A 19807-nucleotide genomic window follows, 5' to 3' on the forward strand; every position below is an offset into this window, starting at 1 on the left:
TTGCAAAATTTTTGTAACGCTACTCTTTTGTCGGAAATCACCCAGAACAAATCGAGCTGCTGTGCGAACTTGAATAAGAATAATCTCTATCTAAAGACGATGTTTATTAAGTAGATCTGCTTAGAAAATATACACAGGAAATGCTGTCAACAAGGTCCTGACAGCTTGCTGAGTCAAGGGAATATAGTATGGTTTCACAAGACCCTTCAATATCTCTCTCAAGACATTTCCAACGAATGTGTGACGAGCGCTTTGGAGCGTTCAGCACGGTAGGCGGGTGATAATATTTGAGCGCTCTGGAACGTTAGGGACTGCAAAGAGTTAAATAGAAAATACACTTTTATACAGTGCTGTACATGATAAAACAGGCCGCTATCCCTCATAAAAAGGATGATGAGGACTGCTGACTGCTCGTCATCTTGTAGGATGAGGGAGATGTTACTCGGAAGTTTTAGACTATGTTACAGATCGGCCAGGTTCATGCAAGGATGTGTACCACGGTACGTCAACCGCCACAAGTAAACACCGTGAAGGCTTCTCCCTTCTGTAAGTAGGGGAGCGTTGCTATACTGTTGCCAATCTGAAGACAACATAATACTACTGCTTCTCTCTGAGAAACTCAAAGGGATGTCTTACATACTTTCGTAGTTCCTTTCGTTGTTCTCAGCTTATTTGGATGAGGGTTGGTGCCACTCCATCTCCCAATGGGACATAACCAAAATTCTCAGATGAACCAATATCACTGTCTGGAACCTTGTATGGCAACGGGCAATGCGACTGCCTCTTTGGCAGCCCCATCAGCAAACTCATTTTCTGCTATACCCATATAGCTTGGGATCCACAAGAACATGATTCTGGTGCTAGCAATCCAAACACCAGGCCAGCAGGTCCTAGATCTGCTGCACCATAGAGTTTAAAGTTAAAACCTTCATAACTGTTCCGTATTGAACTGAGAATCACAATACTTAAAAGAAAGTATAGAGGTTTCATCTTTTTAATACACTGTTATTAAGTTGTACCAATATTAAGTTACAACATGTTAACTTTGAGACCGGTTTCAACACATTTAAAGTGTTATCATCAGACGATTAAGAAAACAGGGCAAAAGGACTAAATCATAAACAATTATAAACACAAATAACAAATATAAGACGTTATTCACAGTCAAAAGAGTGTACGTAGAGGAATCAACACTTTTTATGAAGAAGTAAATTCAGTTGAAGTTAATTTGTAACGTGACAGTTTTGTATATTCCTGCTGTGCTGTAATCACGTAAAAAGATGTTGAATTGATGGTAAGTAACGAGTTAAAAAGTTTGATCCAACATAAAATCTTGAGGGATGACTCGTTAAAAGATTGATCTTGAGAGATGCAGCTTGTGTACAGTTGTTGCTAAGCAAGGTCTTATAGGCATTTGTTTTATTGGCACGTTGAAGAGTGGAGAGCGACATACATGAAGTCCTAGGGTACAGTGTAGGACTTAAGTTCCTCAGTTCGATGCGGATATATGAAGTCTAAAGAAAAGGAGACTTAAATAGAAATGAAACAAGGGGAAAGAAATGTAGAACATGTTAAATTATGAGGCTCACCTGTATCAGCATGCTGTGATGATTGACATGTGTAGGGGAGGCAAAATGTGAAACAAATAAGGAAGTAAGGAATAAGTACAGGTAGGGGAGGGATAAAGGAGAGTCTGGGAGGGGATGGCAGGGAGGGGGGGTGTCTAAGGTGGGTCAGGGAGGCTTTTCGTAAGGGGCAAAGTGTATAAAACAGTTTTCAGTGATATCAAGGAGAGGGCCTCTGTTTAGGGTGCTGAGAATTTCGATATCTCGGTCTATCGTAGTGAAACTATGTTTTACGTCATGCATATGTTGCCCTACTGCCGAAAACCTGTTATATTTTATTGCATTAACATGTTCAGAGTACCGGTATCTAATTTTGAAGTTGCGACCAGTTTTTCCTATGTAAGAAAGAGTTGCAGTTAATGCATTTAAACCGGTATATGCCTGACTTTGAAAAGACATTAGTTTTGTTTATTGAATTGGAGTTATGCAATATTTTCAAGCTTCTATTGTTAGTTCGAAATGAAATTTTGGTATTATGTATTATGTTTTTGAAGATATTAGCAAAACTGTAGGCATTTTCATTGAAGGTAAAGGTGGAGTAAGCAACTGGTTTAGAATTATCTTCTAAGAGTGTTATTTTTGGATGGTATTCATAGATGCAACAAAAGAACAAATTAGAAAAATACAAAGCACCATGAATTCCTGCATTAGATTTGTGTTTTCGTTATGCTACGACATTCATGTCACACTTTATTACAAGCAACTTTCCCTGCTGAAATTTGAAGAACTCGGAAATCTTCATGTAGCCCTGTTGGTGCTCAGATCACTAACTGAGAGAACTCCCCAGTACCTGTCATCAAACTTTATATACCTTTCCTCTTTTCACCAGCATAATATACGCTCTGTTACTACACTTGTCATTTACTTTAGCAGGTCAGCTGCCTATAATCACTCATTTATTGTGACGGGAAGTAGATTATAGAACTCCATTCCAAATAACATCCGAAGTAGTAACTCACTACAGTCTTTCAAGTCTTCCTACAGAAGGTATCTCTTAGATGCATAAGCTCAGGGTGTGAATCTTGATGAGTGACTGATGGTGTGTGGATGTGTGCAGAGGTGCCAACCTTTGAAATGGCTTTTCTGTAATTCCCTTCCCCTACCCTCCGAAAAATTTTGGAGTCAAATCCAAAGCACACTCATCCCTTCTGGATAATGACACCCTCTTTGCCCTTCCCAACAACAATCTATTCTAAGATATATTCTATTACACCATAAATTTGCACATTACCAGTTAGTTCTGTCATAAAACATTCTTTGTAAATTGTTTCCCCACGCAGCAGGTACTTTTGTATGGGATTTTTCTTGTAGCATTCTTCCCCCTGCGAGGACATTTTCACCTTATGAACAATAGGCGATTCCAGTTTAGATAATTATTGTAGGCCTGAAGTCATTCTGTTTTTTCCTATTAACACTGAAAACTCTTTCTGTTGGAGACTTAATGTCAGGTACACTTAATACTGCAATAATACAAGATTACATTTTTTAGTGAATAGGAGAGTAGAGTTACTTCATTCACAATGAATTTCACGACGCTCACGGGTAGCAAAAGGAAGAGACGATCGAATAAGTATCATTGCCAACTCACAAAATTTGAAACAAAGAGAGTCGAGTACCAATGCTCGAAAAGATTTAATTATCCTTGATTCCTTATTTTTTCGTATAAATTTTATTTTCCGAATAATGTCACTTTTCTGTTATAATTTGCCCTTGGACCATAATGCCATAATCATCAGGGGAAATCCGTAATAATTACGGATAATCCGTAACAGTTAGCACCTCTGTGTGTGTAATTTAGTTAATTTTCTTTAAATTAATTTAAACTTATTTTTCATTAAATTTCATTTAGTAGTTTGACAAATGATATGTAAATATTGGTATAATTATGATGTTGCATTTATTTTGAATTTATGATACAAATTAGTTTCTTTTAAAACATTTCATATTCTCCACGGTTTTTCTGTGCAATGACGTGGTTAAGTTTATAGAGGACCATGAGTCCTAACTTTGCAACTAAGACAAAAATAAATAAATAGAAAAATAAAAATAAATATCCGCAAGGATCCCTGAAGCTGGTGACGCCATGGGAAGATTCATCTGTTGGTAAATTACATTACTGAAAGTGAAGAAATTGTTGTTCAATGTAAACTAGCAGTTTCCCGCTGGCTCCACCTGCAATGTACAAAGTATGGTGTTGTTCGCTACTATCCTCACGGATGTATTTGCAAAGTTTTGAGTTAATGAAATAAAGCACATGATCTGCTCTGGTAATAGAATGTAATATTATGTCAACAAAACACTTGAAAATACATCACACAAAGAAATTGAATTAAACATTCCTTGGAACAACACTACGTGTCGAACTGTTAAAAAGTCCTTCAAAGATCTTCGTCATGGAGACAAATGTACTCATAACTTTTCTCAGAATCTACCAATTTAAGTAGTTATTACCTCAAAAGAAAGAGCTTGATCCAATGAGTGTTCTTAGGTCAAAACAAACTCCTGTACCTCTATTAGAACCAAAGATATGCTTGCTTCAAAGAGACAAAAAATTGAAAAAAATCAAATAATTTGAGGAAGGCGGAAGTTAAGTGATTTATAGTACCTGATGACAAATTTGTGCATGAATTCCTTTCAGTAAAAAAACCCGAAGGAAATCGATGGGATAGAATGGCCGCACTGACTTTAGTTTTCATAAAGTTTTTTAATACATAGATTTAAGAATCTGAATAAATTGATCTATTTTGCCTCTACACTTATTTACTGAATTTAGAAAGATTGTTCTTAATCAATTGTACGGCGTTGTTAATGGGGACATTAGTATACATGTCAGTAATATCAAATGAATGAAGAGTGTGGTGTTTGGATAAATTAAAGTACTTAATTTTATTGCAAAATTCTACAGAATTTTTCACTGATGTATTGGCTTGAAAATGGTAGTGTGACTTAAGGAATTTGTGAATGAACTGAGATACTTCATAAGCCAAAGAAAATGTATATGACACGTAGTGGAAACCGCCAATGAAATTCAAATTTATTAAATAGTTGCACTCTCGAACGGGCTGACCTTCTAAAATTTAGCGGTCCCATTCTCAATGGTCGTGTTCAATGCTGGCTTAGCTGTGTTTGCCTCATTTTTAAATAGTCAGGTAGGTGGCAAAAAAATTGTCATTTTGAATTTTTTTTTGCTAGTTGTTTTACGTCGCACCGACACAGATAGGTCTTATGGCGATGATGGGACAGGGAATGGCTAGGAGTGGGAAGGAAGCGGCCGTGGCCTTAGTTAAGGTACAGCCCCAGCATTTGTCTGGTGTGAAAATGGGAAATCACGGGAAACCATTTTCAGGGCTGCCGATAGTGGGGTTCGAACCTACTATCTTCTGAATACTGGATACTGGCCGCACTTAAGCGACTGCAGCTATCGAGCTTGGTATTTTGAATTTTAGCTCAGTGATTTCGTCCTTGTTTTTTAATTATAACACACTGCAAGTTTTAGACTGAGGTCCACAACCTCGCCATAATCACTTATTGTTTGTTTCCGTCATGTCTCATTTGTTTTCATTCTTTTCTTCATTATGTTTTAACACAATTTTTAGCTTCAAATATGTAAAAACTCAACTTTTTTTCATTGAAGACAGCTCAAACAAGTTGATTATTACTCCACTTAATGATGGAGATGATGTATATATTGAATGGTTTTAATTCAGTCATCTCTCTTTTGTTTTTCATTCTCTTCTTCATTATGTTTTAACACATTTTTTAGCTTCAATTATGTAAAAAATCTAACTTTTTTTTTCACTGAAGATGGCTCAAATAAGTTGAAACATGTTTGAGTATTATTACTCCATCTAATGATGGAGATGTGTATGTATTGAATAGGAGGTCATATTAAATTTCCTTTGTAAAGTGAAAACCATTAATACGGAATGATTCTAATATCTTGTAAAGACCAGAGTCGCTATCTTAGAGCCAGAGAGCTCCTCACAATTGCTGAGTGAGCCTCAAACCAGTCCTCAAATCCAGGTAAAAATACCTAACCTGGTCAGGAATAGAACTCAAGGTCTCCTAGAAAGAGGCAGGTTTACTAACCATTGACCTGTCTCCTTCCCTGAGCATCAAAGCAGAAGTTCTTCAAAATCTAGAGCCATGAAGAACTTAATAAAGGCAATCTCTTCCCCGATAATCTTTTGAAGACTAGAAATTGCAAGTTAAAGAAAAAATTCCTATATTGGTTCTCTGTAGCAAAATACCATAAATATGTTTATAACTAGCTGTTACCCACTACTTCGCTTGCAAAGATTTTGTAATTTAATAAAAATTAATTGTTCCTCGGTACTGCACTAGGACATTAACTGAAAATCCCTCAAGTATAAAAACTTACTGAAAACTTGCATTTCATTTACCCCAGAACCTCTTTGTAAATCTAAGATGACCAGACTACTGGCAGACCTAAATCTGGAACATGTGACATGGAGCTCTTTTAAGTCGAAGAAAAACGTTTTCTTTATTTCTCAAGGAAATTCCAAATACCAGTTTTCATCCCTGTAACATTTTAGTTTTTGAGATATAAGTATCCTCATAAAGAGAATTCAACTCCTTCTTCACTTATTTTCGATCTCCACCTTAAGTTGATTTTCCGAAAACAAAAAGTACATGTTTCTTTATTTTTAAAGGAGATTAAAAATACCCATTTTCACGCCTGTAACATGTTAAGTTTATGAGATATACTGTAGATATACTCATTTAAAAAATTCCCCACTCCTTGGCTGAGTGTTCAGCGTTGAGTCCTTCGATTCACAGGGTTCCGGTTTCGAATCCGGGCTGGGTCAGGAATTTTAATCGTGATTAATTCTTCTGGCTCGAAGACAGGTGGTTTGTGTTTGTCCCAACAGTCTCCTCTTCTATTCACTCAACAAACCACATTACCGACCACAACAGGAATACGCAATAGTAATTACATCCCTACACATAGGGTTGGTGTCAGGAAGGGCATCCAGCCATAAAATAGCGTCAAATCCACATGTGCGACGCAGTTCGCACCCGCAACCCCACAGGTGTGAGAAAACCGGTAGAAGAAGAAGAACAACATACATTCACCTGCTTTTTTTTTTATTATTTCACCCCCTTAAATGGATTTTCCAAAAAAAAAAAAAAGTTCATTTATTTTTAAAAGAGATTCCAAGTACCAGTTTTAATGTCTGTAACATCTGAGATATATGTATCCTCATATAGAGAATTCAACTCCTTTGTCCTTCTTTTCACTCCCCCCCCCTCCTCTCGCCCCTTAAGTGGATTTTCTGAAAACAAAAATTTGTGCTTTTTTACTTTTAAAGGAGATTCCAAATACCAATTTTCATGTCTGTAACATGTTAGGTTTTTGTGATATATTGTAGGTTATCTCTCTGCTGTAAGAATACTGGAGATGATGTTGCCATGGTTACAGCAGTTCATTTCTTTATCTGATCCCTACAGCAGGGGTAGTGTGGTGCCAATATCTCCATAACAGTTGGTTTTAGGGCCTTAAAACATGGTTTTCGGGGCCATAGGGCTTACCAAGTGTTTTGTTCTTTGCGTCAAGGGGCTTAAATTGAGCTTTGTCTTGTCCTTGTACGACAAATTTGATATTTCGCCTATGTTAGCCTATTATTTTTATATCTCCCCATGTTGCCCCCCCCCCCCCTTAAATTGTTTTGAAAATAAATATAGCCTATAGCACTCAGGGATAGCGTATCTTTCTATTAGTGAAATAATTTTTAGAATCAGTCCAGTAGTTCCTGAGATTAGCCATTACATACAAACAAACTTTACCTCTAATAGTATAGACAACAGATGTATTTGTTTCTCTACTTAATACAGAAGAGGCCTAATTTAATTCCTGGTTCATAAAAACTAGCAAACTCATTCTCAAAACATGTACCATACCGTAGAACCCTGGTAATCTGAACTGACTGGGGTTGTGCTCTGGATTATCCAAAATAACACGTGATACTGAATTAGCATTATGCCACATAGAACAGCAAGCTACTACCACACTGACATGATTTTTATGCAATGCTGGTGCAATAGTGCATAATCAAACAGGTTTAGTTTCTAATGCAAAAGAAAATCACTGATTTTTCTACTTAAGTGACTTGTGTTTTCAAACAAACGTGAAAGTTACCTAAATTGAGAGGAAAATACAATATTGTTAACACAGCTTTACAAAATACTGTAAAGTGTAGTAATGATATTTTTATGCAAATGTGTTTTGTAATTATATACAAAATAAAACACAAAATTGCTTACACTATTTGTCATTTATATTTTATAGCTTGACTTCTATTTGAATTACAGTATTCTAGTATTGAATTAACAATGTACTGTACCATATTTGGATCCTATTCCACTGTTTGGATTATCTGAAATTTTGGATTTGCTGTGTCTGCATTACTGGGGCTCTACTGTAATTAGTGAATCAAATACATTATACAAGGATACACTTAATATGCAAATGACATTTTACTGTACCAATATGAGAAGGGTACTTATGCCTGCCAAGTGATACTTTATGACCATCATATTTTTAAGAATGATAAAGGTCTGAAGCAGAGACAGAAAGAAGCCCAAAAGTGCATATGGGAAAGAGGTAAATCAATATTCTAATAAAAGGGAAGAAAATGACAATTTTATTAATATCATGAGGTAATCCACTAATCATGAAGCATTTGACTTTACACCAAATATGCAGTTCACTAATGCAAGTCTCCTTCATGACCGTTAAACCGAAACAAGGCAGAATGCAGAATGATATACAAATTTTATTTGACTGATTCCAGAGACCTTTAGCAAAATCATCATGGTAATTATACTACTGAATGTTTGTCCCTCCTGCACTTAATACCATATAACACAGCCAAATGTTCTGATAAATGTATTATACAGTACTGCAACAAAGACAACGTATTACGCTATTACCGTACAACATTCCCGGACATTAATTATCACTGACACCACCACTAAGTTGCAATACCTTCACACGCACATTACACTATTTCAGCTGAAACACAACACTTCTGTCAAGCAGCGTACCAGTCTGATACGAAGATTCATCGATCTGTACCTTCCTCTAATGCTACCCGTCACAACTTTACTGCCAATCTTGCTCCACAGAAGAATCCAAATCCAGTATCAGTTGCTCAATGTTGGGCTTAGAGTTTCTATCACCCATCAGCAGGTTTGGAACACTCAATTCAAAGGGAACTCCTGAAACATAACCACAGAGTTTAAAAATCTAGATAAATAAAATAATGAAAAGATACAAGTATGATGTAAACACAAAATAATTTGTCTCTGATTATCAAACTTTACGGATAGAATGTAACTAGCCTTCACCCATACTTAAAGCAGGACAAATAGAAATTACTAGTGCAGTGACTCTTGTCAAATCACCTGTTAACAGGCATAACACAAATAATTCCTGCTGCCTGCAATGCTACTGTTGTTAAGAAGGTAAGGAGGTGCACGTTCTGTTGTTTTAAAGCAGTAGTGTGTTTGTAAACATTCTCTGATCATTTTTGTAATAGTAAATACATGTCATCTTTTTGTGAATTAAAAGGTATGAAGTATCAGATATTCTCTTATAGGGAAAGTAAGACTTCTGTATCAATGCCAGTCAACCAAATTAGATGTTCCTTCCACTCATGATTATTCCATACTGGATTTGCCTAGTGTTAGCTCCCTACGTTTTAGTGCTAGTGATAAATGCGTGGTACTAAGCTGAACCCAATACTGAAACATTCTTCTGTGGCAGTTGCTTCTCCTGAGGATCAAAGAGATCGGCGTGAACCTGTAAACAAGAAGATCGAAGAGTGGAAGGCTATGTTGGAGCATATAGAGAAGTACCCCCAAGTATGAAAGTCATTATTCACGAAGGGACCCTCAGAAAGAATACCTGAGGAGCCACTTAAACTTGAGAATTCTGGATAATGAATACAGAATGGAACATCAAAATGTTTTTTTTTGCTACGGGCTTTACGTCGCACCGACACAGATAGGTCTTATGGCGACGATGGGATAGGAAAGGCCTAGGAGTTGGAAGGAAGCGGCCGTGGCCTTAATTAAGGTACAGCCCCAGCATTTGCCTGGTGTGAAAATGGGAAACCACGGAAAACCATCTTCAGGGCTGCCGATAGTGGGAATCGAACCTACTATCTCCCGGATGCAAGCTCACAGCCGCGCGCCTCTACACGCACGGCCAACTCGCCCGGTCATCAAAATGTTAGCTCGTGTACTTATTTCAAGAGGTATTTAAGTCAAAAGGTTACTCATATAAACAATCACATGTCGATACATGCAACTCTTATTTATTGAAAATTAAGCAAAGCAATGATCCAAATGAAAAGAAACAGTTGAACATAGAATATAATCAACACAAGGAAAAGGCAGGTTTAGCCTACAAATGAGAAGATATTGAAGAAAATAAGGCAAAAGGAAACTCAACCATGAGGGTCTTAATCTTTGAATGGAGAAAGCCTTGGACACCCCTTCACTGACGGCGAATGATTCATTTAACATACGCCTCTGTTCAATGTAGAACTTGACAATCTGAGACTGCATCTCAGACGGAGGCACAAATTCACTGCTACATGTGACAGGAAGCAATTGGACATAGAGGCTCTTAAGAAATTGCAGCTGTGTTTTGAAAAACTTGAAAGCCTAGCAAAACAGAAATATTAACATGGCCTGCATGTTCTCATTATTTGTCAGCAAGAGCCGCCATATTTATTGTGTGGATCAGAAATTTCTGTTGCTTAGAATGCAATGCAGATTATGCTTACATTGAAAGGATAAAAATGACTGCCGAAATCCCAATCCCGAGGCTAGATTCAATTCGTCCAAACTGTGAGGAGCAAAATGCCATTTCAAGTTCATGAAACTAGTCAAGAAGACTTCAAATCATTTTCAAACCTTGTTCATGAACAACTGATAACAAAGACTACCAACATGGAGGGCAAGAAAGTGAACTGGCTAGAAATGAAATGGATCATGTATGAGAAAGCTTCCGAGATAACACTATTAAAAATTCACTTGATGAGAAATTCTGGGTACTTGAATGACGCCCATGCTGACGAAATGTTATGATGGTCCTTCACCCATCAATCCTCTTTAGAAGATGGATGTGCTAAGTCTTCTTCCACTAATTCACAGGGAGTGTCACAATTTTTATATACATCTGAAATCAAGCAGCAAAGAACCAGAAGATTCTGACAATGATATTGAGACAACTGAGTGATTTGTTCCCTGAAGTTGCTGAATAAATAAATACACAAGAATAAAACTTGTTCCTTTTTTGTTATATTCACAAATTTATGCCTCTTCAATTTGGAAGTCGTTGAAATACAATGAGAATTTCAGCAATCCTACAAACATTTAAAAGAGTCTCCTGGAAAATCAAGTTCTCTGACAATATTGGGTTCTGTTTCGTAACACAGAAATATAGTTATGTACAAATTCCATGTGAATGACATGGTGACTTTAGAGGTTTAATAAGTTTATTACAAAATACTGCACAGCATGTGCACTAAAGCAGTAAACATCTTTTTATTAAAGTTATAACTAATCATTGAAACTGAGTTTGATATGCAATCAGTTTTGTGGTGAATTACTGAAAGATCACTTAGTTCAACATAAATGTTGGGAGATATTGGGAGTTACTGACAAATCAATTTCTGAAGTAACATCATTAAATCATACATACATACATACATACATACATACATTATCATTATAGACTGTTATGCCTTTCAGCGTTCAGTCTGCAAGCCTCTGAGAATTTACTAAACGTCGCCACAATCCTCGATTTGCAACTAGTGTTGTGGCCTCATTTAGTTCTATACCTCTTATCTTTAAATCGTTAGAAACCGAGTCTAACCATCGTCGTCTTGGCCTCCCTCTACTTCTCTTACCCTCCATAACAGAGTCCATTATTCTCCTAGGTAACCTATCCTCCTCCATTCGCCTCACATGACCCCACCACCGAAGCCGGTTTATGCGTACAGCTTCATCCATCGAGTTCATTCCTAAATTAGCCTTTATCCCCTCATTCCGAGTACCCTCCTGCCATTGTTCCCACCTGTTTGTACCAGCAATCATTCTCGCTACTTTCATGTCTGTTACTTCTAACTTATGAATAAGATATCCTGAGTCCACCCAGCTTTCGCTCCCGTAAAGCAAAGTTGGTCTGAAAACGGACCAATGTAAAGATAGTTTCGTCTGGGAGCTGACTTCCTTCTTACAGAATACTGTTGATCGCAACTGCGAGCTCACTGCATTAGCTTTATGACACCTTGATTCAATCTCTCTTACTATATTACCATCCTGGGAGAACACACAACCTAAATACTTGAAATTATCGACCTGTTCTAGCTTTGTATCACCAATCTGACATTCGATTCTGTTGAATTTCTTACCTACTGACATCAATTTAGTCTTCGAGAGGTTAATTTTCATACCATACTCATTGCACCTATTTCCAAGTTCCAAGATATTGGACTGCAGGCTTTTGGCACAGTCTGCCATTAAGACCAAGTCGTCAGCATAGGCCAAACTGCTTACTACATTTCCACCTAACTGAATCCCTCCCTGCCATTTTATACCTTTCAGCAAATGATCCATGTAAACTACAAACAGCAAAGGTGAAAGATTACAGCCTTGTCTAACTCCTGTAAGTACCCTGAACCAAGAACTCATTCTACCATCAATTCTCACTGAAGCCCAATTGTCAACATAAATGCCTTTGATTGATTTTAATAATCTACCTTTAATTCCATAGTCCCCCAGTATGGCGAACATCTTTTCCCTCGGTACCCTGTCATATGCTTTCTCTAGATCTACGAAACATAAACACAGCTGCCTATTCCTCTCGTAGCATTTTTCAATTACCTGGCGCATACTGAAAATCTGAACCTGACAGCCTCTCTGTGGTCTGAAACCACACTAGTTTTCATCCAACTTCCTCTCAACGACTGATCGCACCCTCCCTTCCAGGATGCCAGTGAATACTTTGCCTGGTATACTAATCAATGAGATACCTCGATAGTTGTTGCAATCCTTCCTGTTCCCTTGCTTATAAATAGGTGCAATTACTGCTTTTGTCCAATCTGAAGGTACCTTACCAACACTCCACGCTAATTTTACTACTCTATGAAGCCATTTCATCCCTGCCTTCCCACTGTACTTCACCATTTCAGGTCTAATTTCATCTATTCCCGCTGCCTTATGACAATGGAGTTTATTTACTATCCTTTCAACTTCCTCAAGCATAATTTCACCAACATCATTTTCCTCCTCCCCATGAGCTTGGCTGTTTGCATCACCACCATGATGATTTCCTTTTACATTGAGAAGATGTTCAAAATATTCCCTCCACCTCTCAAGTGATTCCCTGGGATCTATTATGAGTTCACCTGAATTACTCAAAACACTGTTCATTTCCTTTTTCCCTCCCTTCCTAAGATTCTTTATTACTGTCCAGAAAGGTTTCCCTGCTGCTTGACCTAGCCTTTCCAGGTTATTACCAAAATCTTCCCATGACTTCTTTTTGGATTCAACAACTATTTGTTTCGCTCTGTTTCTTTCATCTATGTACCAATCCTTGTCTGCCTTGGCCCTTGTTTGGAGCCATTTCTGATAAGCCTTCTTTTTACGTTTACAGGCTGCTCTCACTTCATCATTCCACCAAGATGTTCGCCTTTTCGCATCTTTACACACAGTTGTTCCTAGGCATACCCTTGCTGTTTCTATTACAGCATCCCTGTATGCCACCCATTCACTTTCTATATCCTGAACCTGCTTACTGTCTACTGTTCGAAACTTCTCACTAATCATATCCATGTACTTCTGTCTAATTTCCTCGTCCTGGAGACTTTCTACCCTTATTCATTTGCAGACAGATTTCACTTTCTCTACCCTAGGCCTAGAGATACTTAGTTCACTACAGATCAGAAAAATCCACGAAAAACTCGTACATTCCTAACAGATTTCCTGAATTCAAAGTCTGTTAAGATAAAGTCTATTATGGATCTGGTACCCCTAGCCTCCCATGTGTAGCGGTGAATAGCCTTATGCTTGAAGAATGTATTCGTAACAGCTAAACCCATACTAGCACAGAAGTCCAGCAAACGCTTCCCATTCCCATTAGCTTCCATATCTTCCCCACATTTACCAATCACCCTTTCGTATCCTTCAGTTCTATTCCCAACTCTCGCATTGAAATCGCCCATTAGCACTATTCTATCCTTGCTGTTCACCCTGACCACGATGTCACTCAATGCTTCATAAAACTTGTCAACTTCATCCTCATCTGCACCCTCACATGGTGAATACACGGACACAATTCTTGTCCTAATTCCTCCCACTGACAAATCTACCCACATCATTCGCTCATTTACGTGCCTAACAGAAACTATGTTGCGTGCAATGGTATTCCTGATAAAGAGCCCTACCCCAGACTCTGCCCTTCCCTTTCTAACACCCGTCAAGTACACTTTATAATTTCCTATCTCTTCCTCATTATCTCCCCTTACCCGAATATCACTTACTCCTAGCACATCCAGATGCATCCTCTTTGCTGACTCAGCCAGTTCTACTTTCTTCCATAAGCCCCATTAATATCGATAGCTCCCCATCGAATTCCATTTCGTTCGCCAAGTTGTTTCCAAGGAGTCCCTCGCCTGTCAAATGGGATTGGGACTCCATTACTCCCACAGGTCCGAGGCTTGCTTAAAGTGTTCTGAACTCGGTAAATTCATGAAGCAGGATGCTGCCCTACTTGCACATAGTCCAAGTGAGGATCTCTCCTCTAACGGGTTATGGACCACCGGTGAATTGTATAGTCTTAGCCGTCTGAGCACAAGGAGGGCCACGACTCAGAATATGTCCGAGATGCCCACTCCCATTCCATAGCAACTGGTATCCCGACTCTCAGGACCACTTACTAGGCTACTCAGCCGTTGCCCATGGTTCACGAACTAGGACGTGACTACAGTAACCCACAAACATGAACCATTAAATCATTAATAACTATAAAATATTTCCACTGTATTTTTCATAGATTTCTCCCGAAACAATGAACATCTGATCCTATTTTGCTTCAAACACATATCATAAATAAACACAACCACAGGTCCATAAATAGAGTGTACAATTCAGAAACACATCAATAACGAATAGACTGTTTTAAATAATTTATTTAAACATGAAATTCTGAATTGAACTGCTTTACATCCCATTTCATGAGTTCATAGTCAGCTGTTCCATACTTAGTTACAGTAGCCATGTACTAAAGGAATATGTCAACCAGCACCAGTAGTATCACACTATTTTTTTTTTTTTTTTCTATTCGTCCTGCTGAAAGTGTTATATCAAAGGTTTTCAGCTCAGACTGAAAAAGCAGTAGAGGAGGATTGAAATTCTTTGTACTGTCAGCAGCACATTCATTCTTGAAATATTATATTAAGTCAGTCCATTTTCATAGAATTTATAACGAAGACACAATATCAGACATGGTTCTAGTCTATTTTCATTACTGATTATTATGTCTTACAACATTCAGAATGCAAGTATCTGTAATTTTAGCAAGCACTTTTATAATCTTCTATTCACAACCAATCACACTACAGATTCCACAGATTCCACAGTTGTAGTCAACAACAAGATTGGGTCTGAACTTTTTCTTGTCTGGTCTGCTATGTTATGTATATAGCATGTGCACCACCTTCTTGTTTACCCATTTCACAGCCCCATTACTGGAAACGAAGGTGAGTTCCCCCTTTTTCACCTTTGTGCTGCTGAGTTCCTTGGACATGAACTTCCTATTTGGTCTCACTGTACCAACAGCGTAAGTCTTATTATCCAGTAGATTTCTGAATAATGTGGGTGAACTGTACCAGTTATCTATGTCCAGTGTTCTCCAGCAACCCAAAAGCTCTCCACACATTTCCATAAATACTTTTTCACTTGAAAGTAATCCTGCTGTAGGTACTTCCCTGCCATTCTCCTTCCCAGTATAAATTCTGAAGTTCCAATAGTACCCATTATCAGATGCACACACCTTGTATATTTTGATGTAAACCTGGCTCTCTTTGATGGGTTATATTGTACGTATGAAAGCCCTTCCTTGTATTTCATCCGACTTTCATCTATAGACACTTTTTTTTCCAAGCACATAGACCTTTTGAAATCTAACTAAAAGTAAAACAAGCACAGGCTTTACTTTCCTAAGTTTATCACCAGCAGTTTCAGGGACATCAGTACATAAGTGGAGGAATTTATTTATAGATTTGAACCTCTTGAAAGGCATGGTTTCTCCAAAAATTGGAGTCTCCATAACCCTGCATTTAGACCAATTGTCTTGGAGTGAGGGCTTCTTATTTTGTGATGTTAGGATACACAGAGCAAAATGGGCCTTCATTTCATCCACAGATACAAGAAAGCAGTGTTCCTTTTCATATGACATTACCCTATTTATCTCCTTGGCAACTGATAGAAGACATTTACTTGCATAAGCATTTGTCTCTTTGGTTAGATGTTCCCAAAAGTCTGCTGTTCGAAATTCGTTCACAACTTGCGGTTCGTTAGGGCATTGTCCTAGACGCCTTTGAACAACACTATTTATTTAACCAGTTGCGATGCATGAATGATACTCTGGAGCATTACTTATGTGCTCCCAGATCCATTTCCTATTGTGTAAAAGATGATTAGAAGCCGTTGGTGTGGCATCAGATGTAGGCCTAAAATTCAGTAACACATTTGACTGCAAAACAACACTTTGTTCACCCCTACCAGCGCTCATGTCACTGTCACACAAACTACTTTCATTTCCACTAAATTCTTCGTCGCTTATTTCTACATCAATGTCACTCTCTTCTAAAAAATTCCCTTATAATTGCTTCATCACTCAACTTGGAGGCAGCCATGGTTTCACTTACGATGAGGTTACTAAGATACAGGTTATTCTTTCCAGAGAATAACGGCACAGAAGTGTTTATCGAATGCATCAATGGAATAAAACAGTGCTTCCATCTGTCAAGAGGTTACCTTACTAATATCAAATCTCTTCACAAAGGAAACAGGTTTGGAGCGGGCCCGGAAATAAACACTACGTGCGGACGGACAGATCCGTCTTTATACCGGAGTGCGGTTGAGAGCCAGGACGGAGAGATTTGTCAAAGCACCTAAAGTGGTTTAAAAACTCTGCGGCTAGGTTTCCTTCTGGAGGAAGGCCTCCTGAATGGCGCTCTCCAGCCTGACTAGATGATCGGTGGCAGATCGGTGAGAGTTAAATTATGAATAAGATGAAATTCATCAACTCTAGACCAGTGAGAGTGAAAACCACACCCATAGTTAGTCAAGAAACATCTCTCTTCCATGGCCTGCACAATTCGTGAGTATATCATCCTTTCAAATAGGTTACAGGTCATTTGTCAGGCATATTGGCCTGTAACTATCCACAAGCTGTGGATCTTTACCTGGCTTGGGAATTGGTATTATAATTCTCTCACGCCATTTAGAAGGAAACACTCCGTATCCTGTTGAGGAAGGCAAGGATATCCTTGATACCTGGTACCAGTGGAACATCATCTACATCGCTCCAAAGAGACCACTATACTCTTTCAAGCGGGTAACTAATTTTTTACCTGGTGTGCTTATCATTCAATTGAACTTCCTCACAGGCGTCTTTTAACAACCTTTACTTTTAAAATCTTGCCAAGTAAACTTAATTGTGCGACAAACTAACCCACATTTCGTCCATGTAGTACACACATATTGTGTCCCTGGAAATCCTAGTTATGCATATTCAAAATTAGACTGCTGTTCTTGATGAAATTTTGTCACATCTTTCCATTCAAAAATTTGGCAATATTTCAATATGCTTAATGCTGAGGAACCTTTCTAAGCTACTTCTCCCTCCTCAAAGCAATATAAATTTTATGAGCAGTTGGAAATTCTCCCCAACAGACACTTCTATAAACATACAGTATTTGTTGAATTCATCTAACTGTGCGATTCTTTTTAGAAAATAAAATACAGTCAAAATTACGAGGGGCGTACTATATTATTTTACACTTTATTTTTTGTACTTCCGGGTATGGTTCACATTTCATTTTTGAATGTGGTGACATGCGATGATGATGATGATGCTTGTTGTTTAAAGGGGCCTAACATCGAGGTCATCGGCCCCTAATGGTACGAAATGAAATAACAAAAAGTTCAAAAACCTGGATGGACATGAACAAACAAAAAAAAAAAACCAGTGGATCTGACTGAAAAAAGTCATAAATAATAGTATTACTGACCAAGGGACCACTTATAAAGACAATCCTGAATCGAGGATGCTTGATATCTAAAGGGGTCCAAAATCCAGGTCAAAGGGCCCTCAGAATGGTACTTATCGCTAATAAAGTAGAACCATGGTATTTGTCATGTTGGGGTACTGATCGAAAGTAGTGAAGACTCACGGTGTTCCACACATGATGGTACTACTCACAAGTATTGTACACCGTACAGGTAATGTAGACCTATGGTGTTCTTACACAATGGCACCACTCATAGCCAACGCAAACCAATGGGGTTCCTCACCTAGTGTACTAATCACGGGCGCCGGTATTCCCGTGGTGTTCCTCACATAGTGGGTACTAATCACAGGCAACGCAGACCCATGGTGTCCCTCATATAGTGGTACTAAGGACAGGCAACGCCCAGACCCGTGGTGTTGCTCACATGGGTACGACTCACGGGTACTGGAAACCCACAGTGACCCTTTCTCTGCTGCTACTAAGCACAAACCTATTGTGTACCTAACATAGTGGTACTACTCGCAAGTAAAGGCGACCCATGGTTTTCCCCGCGTGATGGTACTACTCAAAAGTATTGTCATGGTTCTCATACAATCATCCTTTGGTCGCCCCTTTTAGTCACCTCTCATGACAGACAGAGGATACCGTGGGTGTATTTTTCGTCTGCGGCCCCCACCTACAGCGGGTAGAGAGAGAGAAAAGAGAAGAAGAAAGAAGGAATCCGTCACTTCGAAAAATGAAGTAATGGACGAAGAAAGGCAAGGGCCACGAAGGGCGTGAAAATGAAACACTCCCTAGGCCTCGAATACTCTAATACCGTCGGTGTCGGAAAAGAACAAGAGTTGGCCAAGGGAGGCCGGACAGGATAGACGAAAGTGAGTAGTCTGGCACAAGTAAGTGGAAGCAATACCGGGACTCACCTAAGGGCCCCGTGGTCGCCAACCCACACTCCCAAGTTGAGAGCTCTTTGGGCCACTGTTAGTCGCCTCTTACGACAGGCAGGGGATACCGCGGGTGTACTCTACATGTGCGTCCCCCACCTGCAGGGGGTTGTGTGTTTGGTCCGTGAGAGGTATTTTATTTCCCTCAAGTCCGCCGGCAAGCCAGTTAGGACCCCCTCCTATCCGTCACCTGGGAGTATCACCTCTCCCCCTGCTACGCCAGCGTAGTAGGTTCGTGGTGGTGACATGTAACTAGTGTCTTGTTACACTGTTTGGTAGCAGCACACGCACAGGGGCCAACGAATGCACTCGTCATAGCCATTTCATAACAAGACTGTCAGCGTAGGCGCAGACAACATGCAAAGCAACCATCAAGGACAATGCTATACGACTTGATTCCTATGGAAAGAAGGCGTGTCTATTGCAGAAATTCATCAGCGCTTGGTGGCAGTCTGTGGGGAATGTGTGCTGTCATGGAAAATACAACTGGGTGGAAGGTTGGAAAACAGGGCACACATCAGTGGACAAGGGAACCAGTTCTGGAAGGAAGGTGACAGTGTCAACACCAGCCAACATTGCCCGGGTCGAATAGGCCATCCAAGGAAACAAATGCATCACATTTATGGAAATAGAGGCAGCCATGGGAATTAGCTGAAACACCCTGCAGCGGATCGTGCACGGCCACTTACGGTTGGGGAAGGTGTCATCTACATGGGTGTCTGCAGACAAAAAGCAGAGGTGTGTGGACGTGTGCAGAGAACTTTTGCAATTCCATGATCAAGATCCAGCCAATTTCATGGCTAGGCTTGTGACTGGTGATGAGACATGACCTAACACTAGCTGAGAGACCACCGCTGCCATTGATCAAATGAGGTTCACGGTGCTGCCACACCCACCATACTCTCCC

General features: G+C 39.1%; 1 protein-coding gene across 3 annotated transcripts in view; it reads right to left on the reverse strand.

The window, feature by feature from the left end:
* Positions 1-8269: 8269 nt before the first annotated feature.
* LOC136858382 (uncharacterized) overlaps positions 8270-19807 on the reverse strand; it is a 523023-nt gene continuing 511485 nt past the window's right edge. For all 3 annotated transcript variants that reach the window (XM_067137884.2, XM_067137885.2, XM_067137886.2), the window contains exon 17: positions 8270-8867. In XM_067137884.2, the coding sequence (XP_066993985.2) occupies positions 8752-8867 (116 nt within the window). In that variant the 3' untranslated portion in view covers positions 8270-8751. The remainder of the gene's footprint in view (positions 8868-19807) is intronic.

Source organism: Anabrus simplex, chromosome 1, assembly GCF_040414725.1.
Source record: "Anabrus simplex isolate iqAnaSimp1 chromosome 1, ASM4041472v1, whole genome shotgun sequence".
Lineage (NCBI taxonomy): Eukaryota > Metazoa > Arthropoda > Insecta > Orthoptera > Tettigoniidae > Anabrus > Anabrus simplex.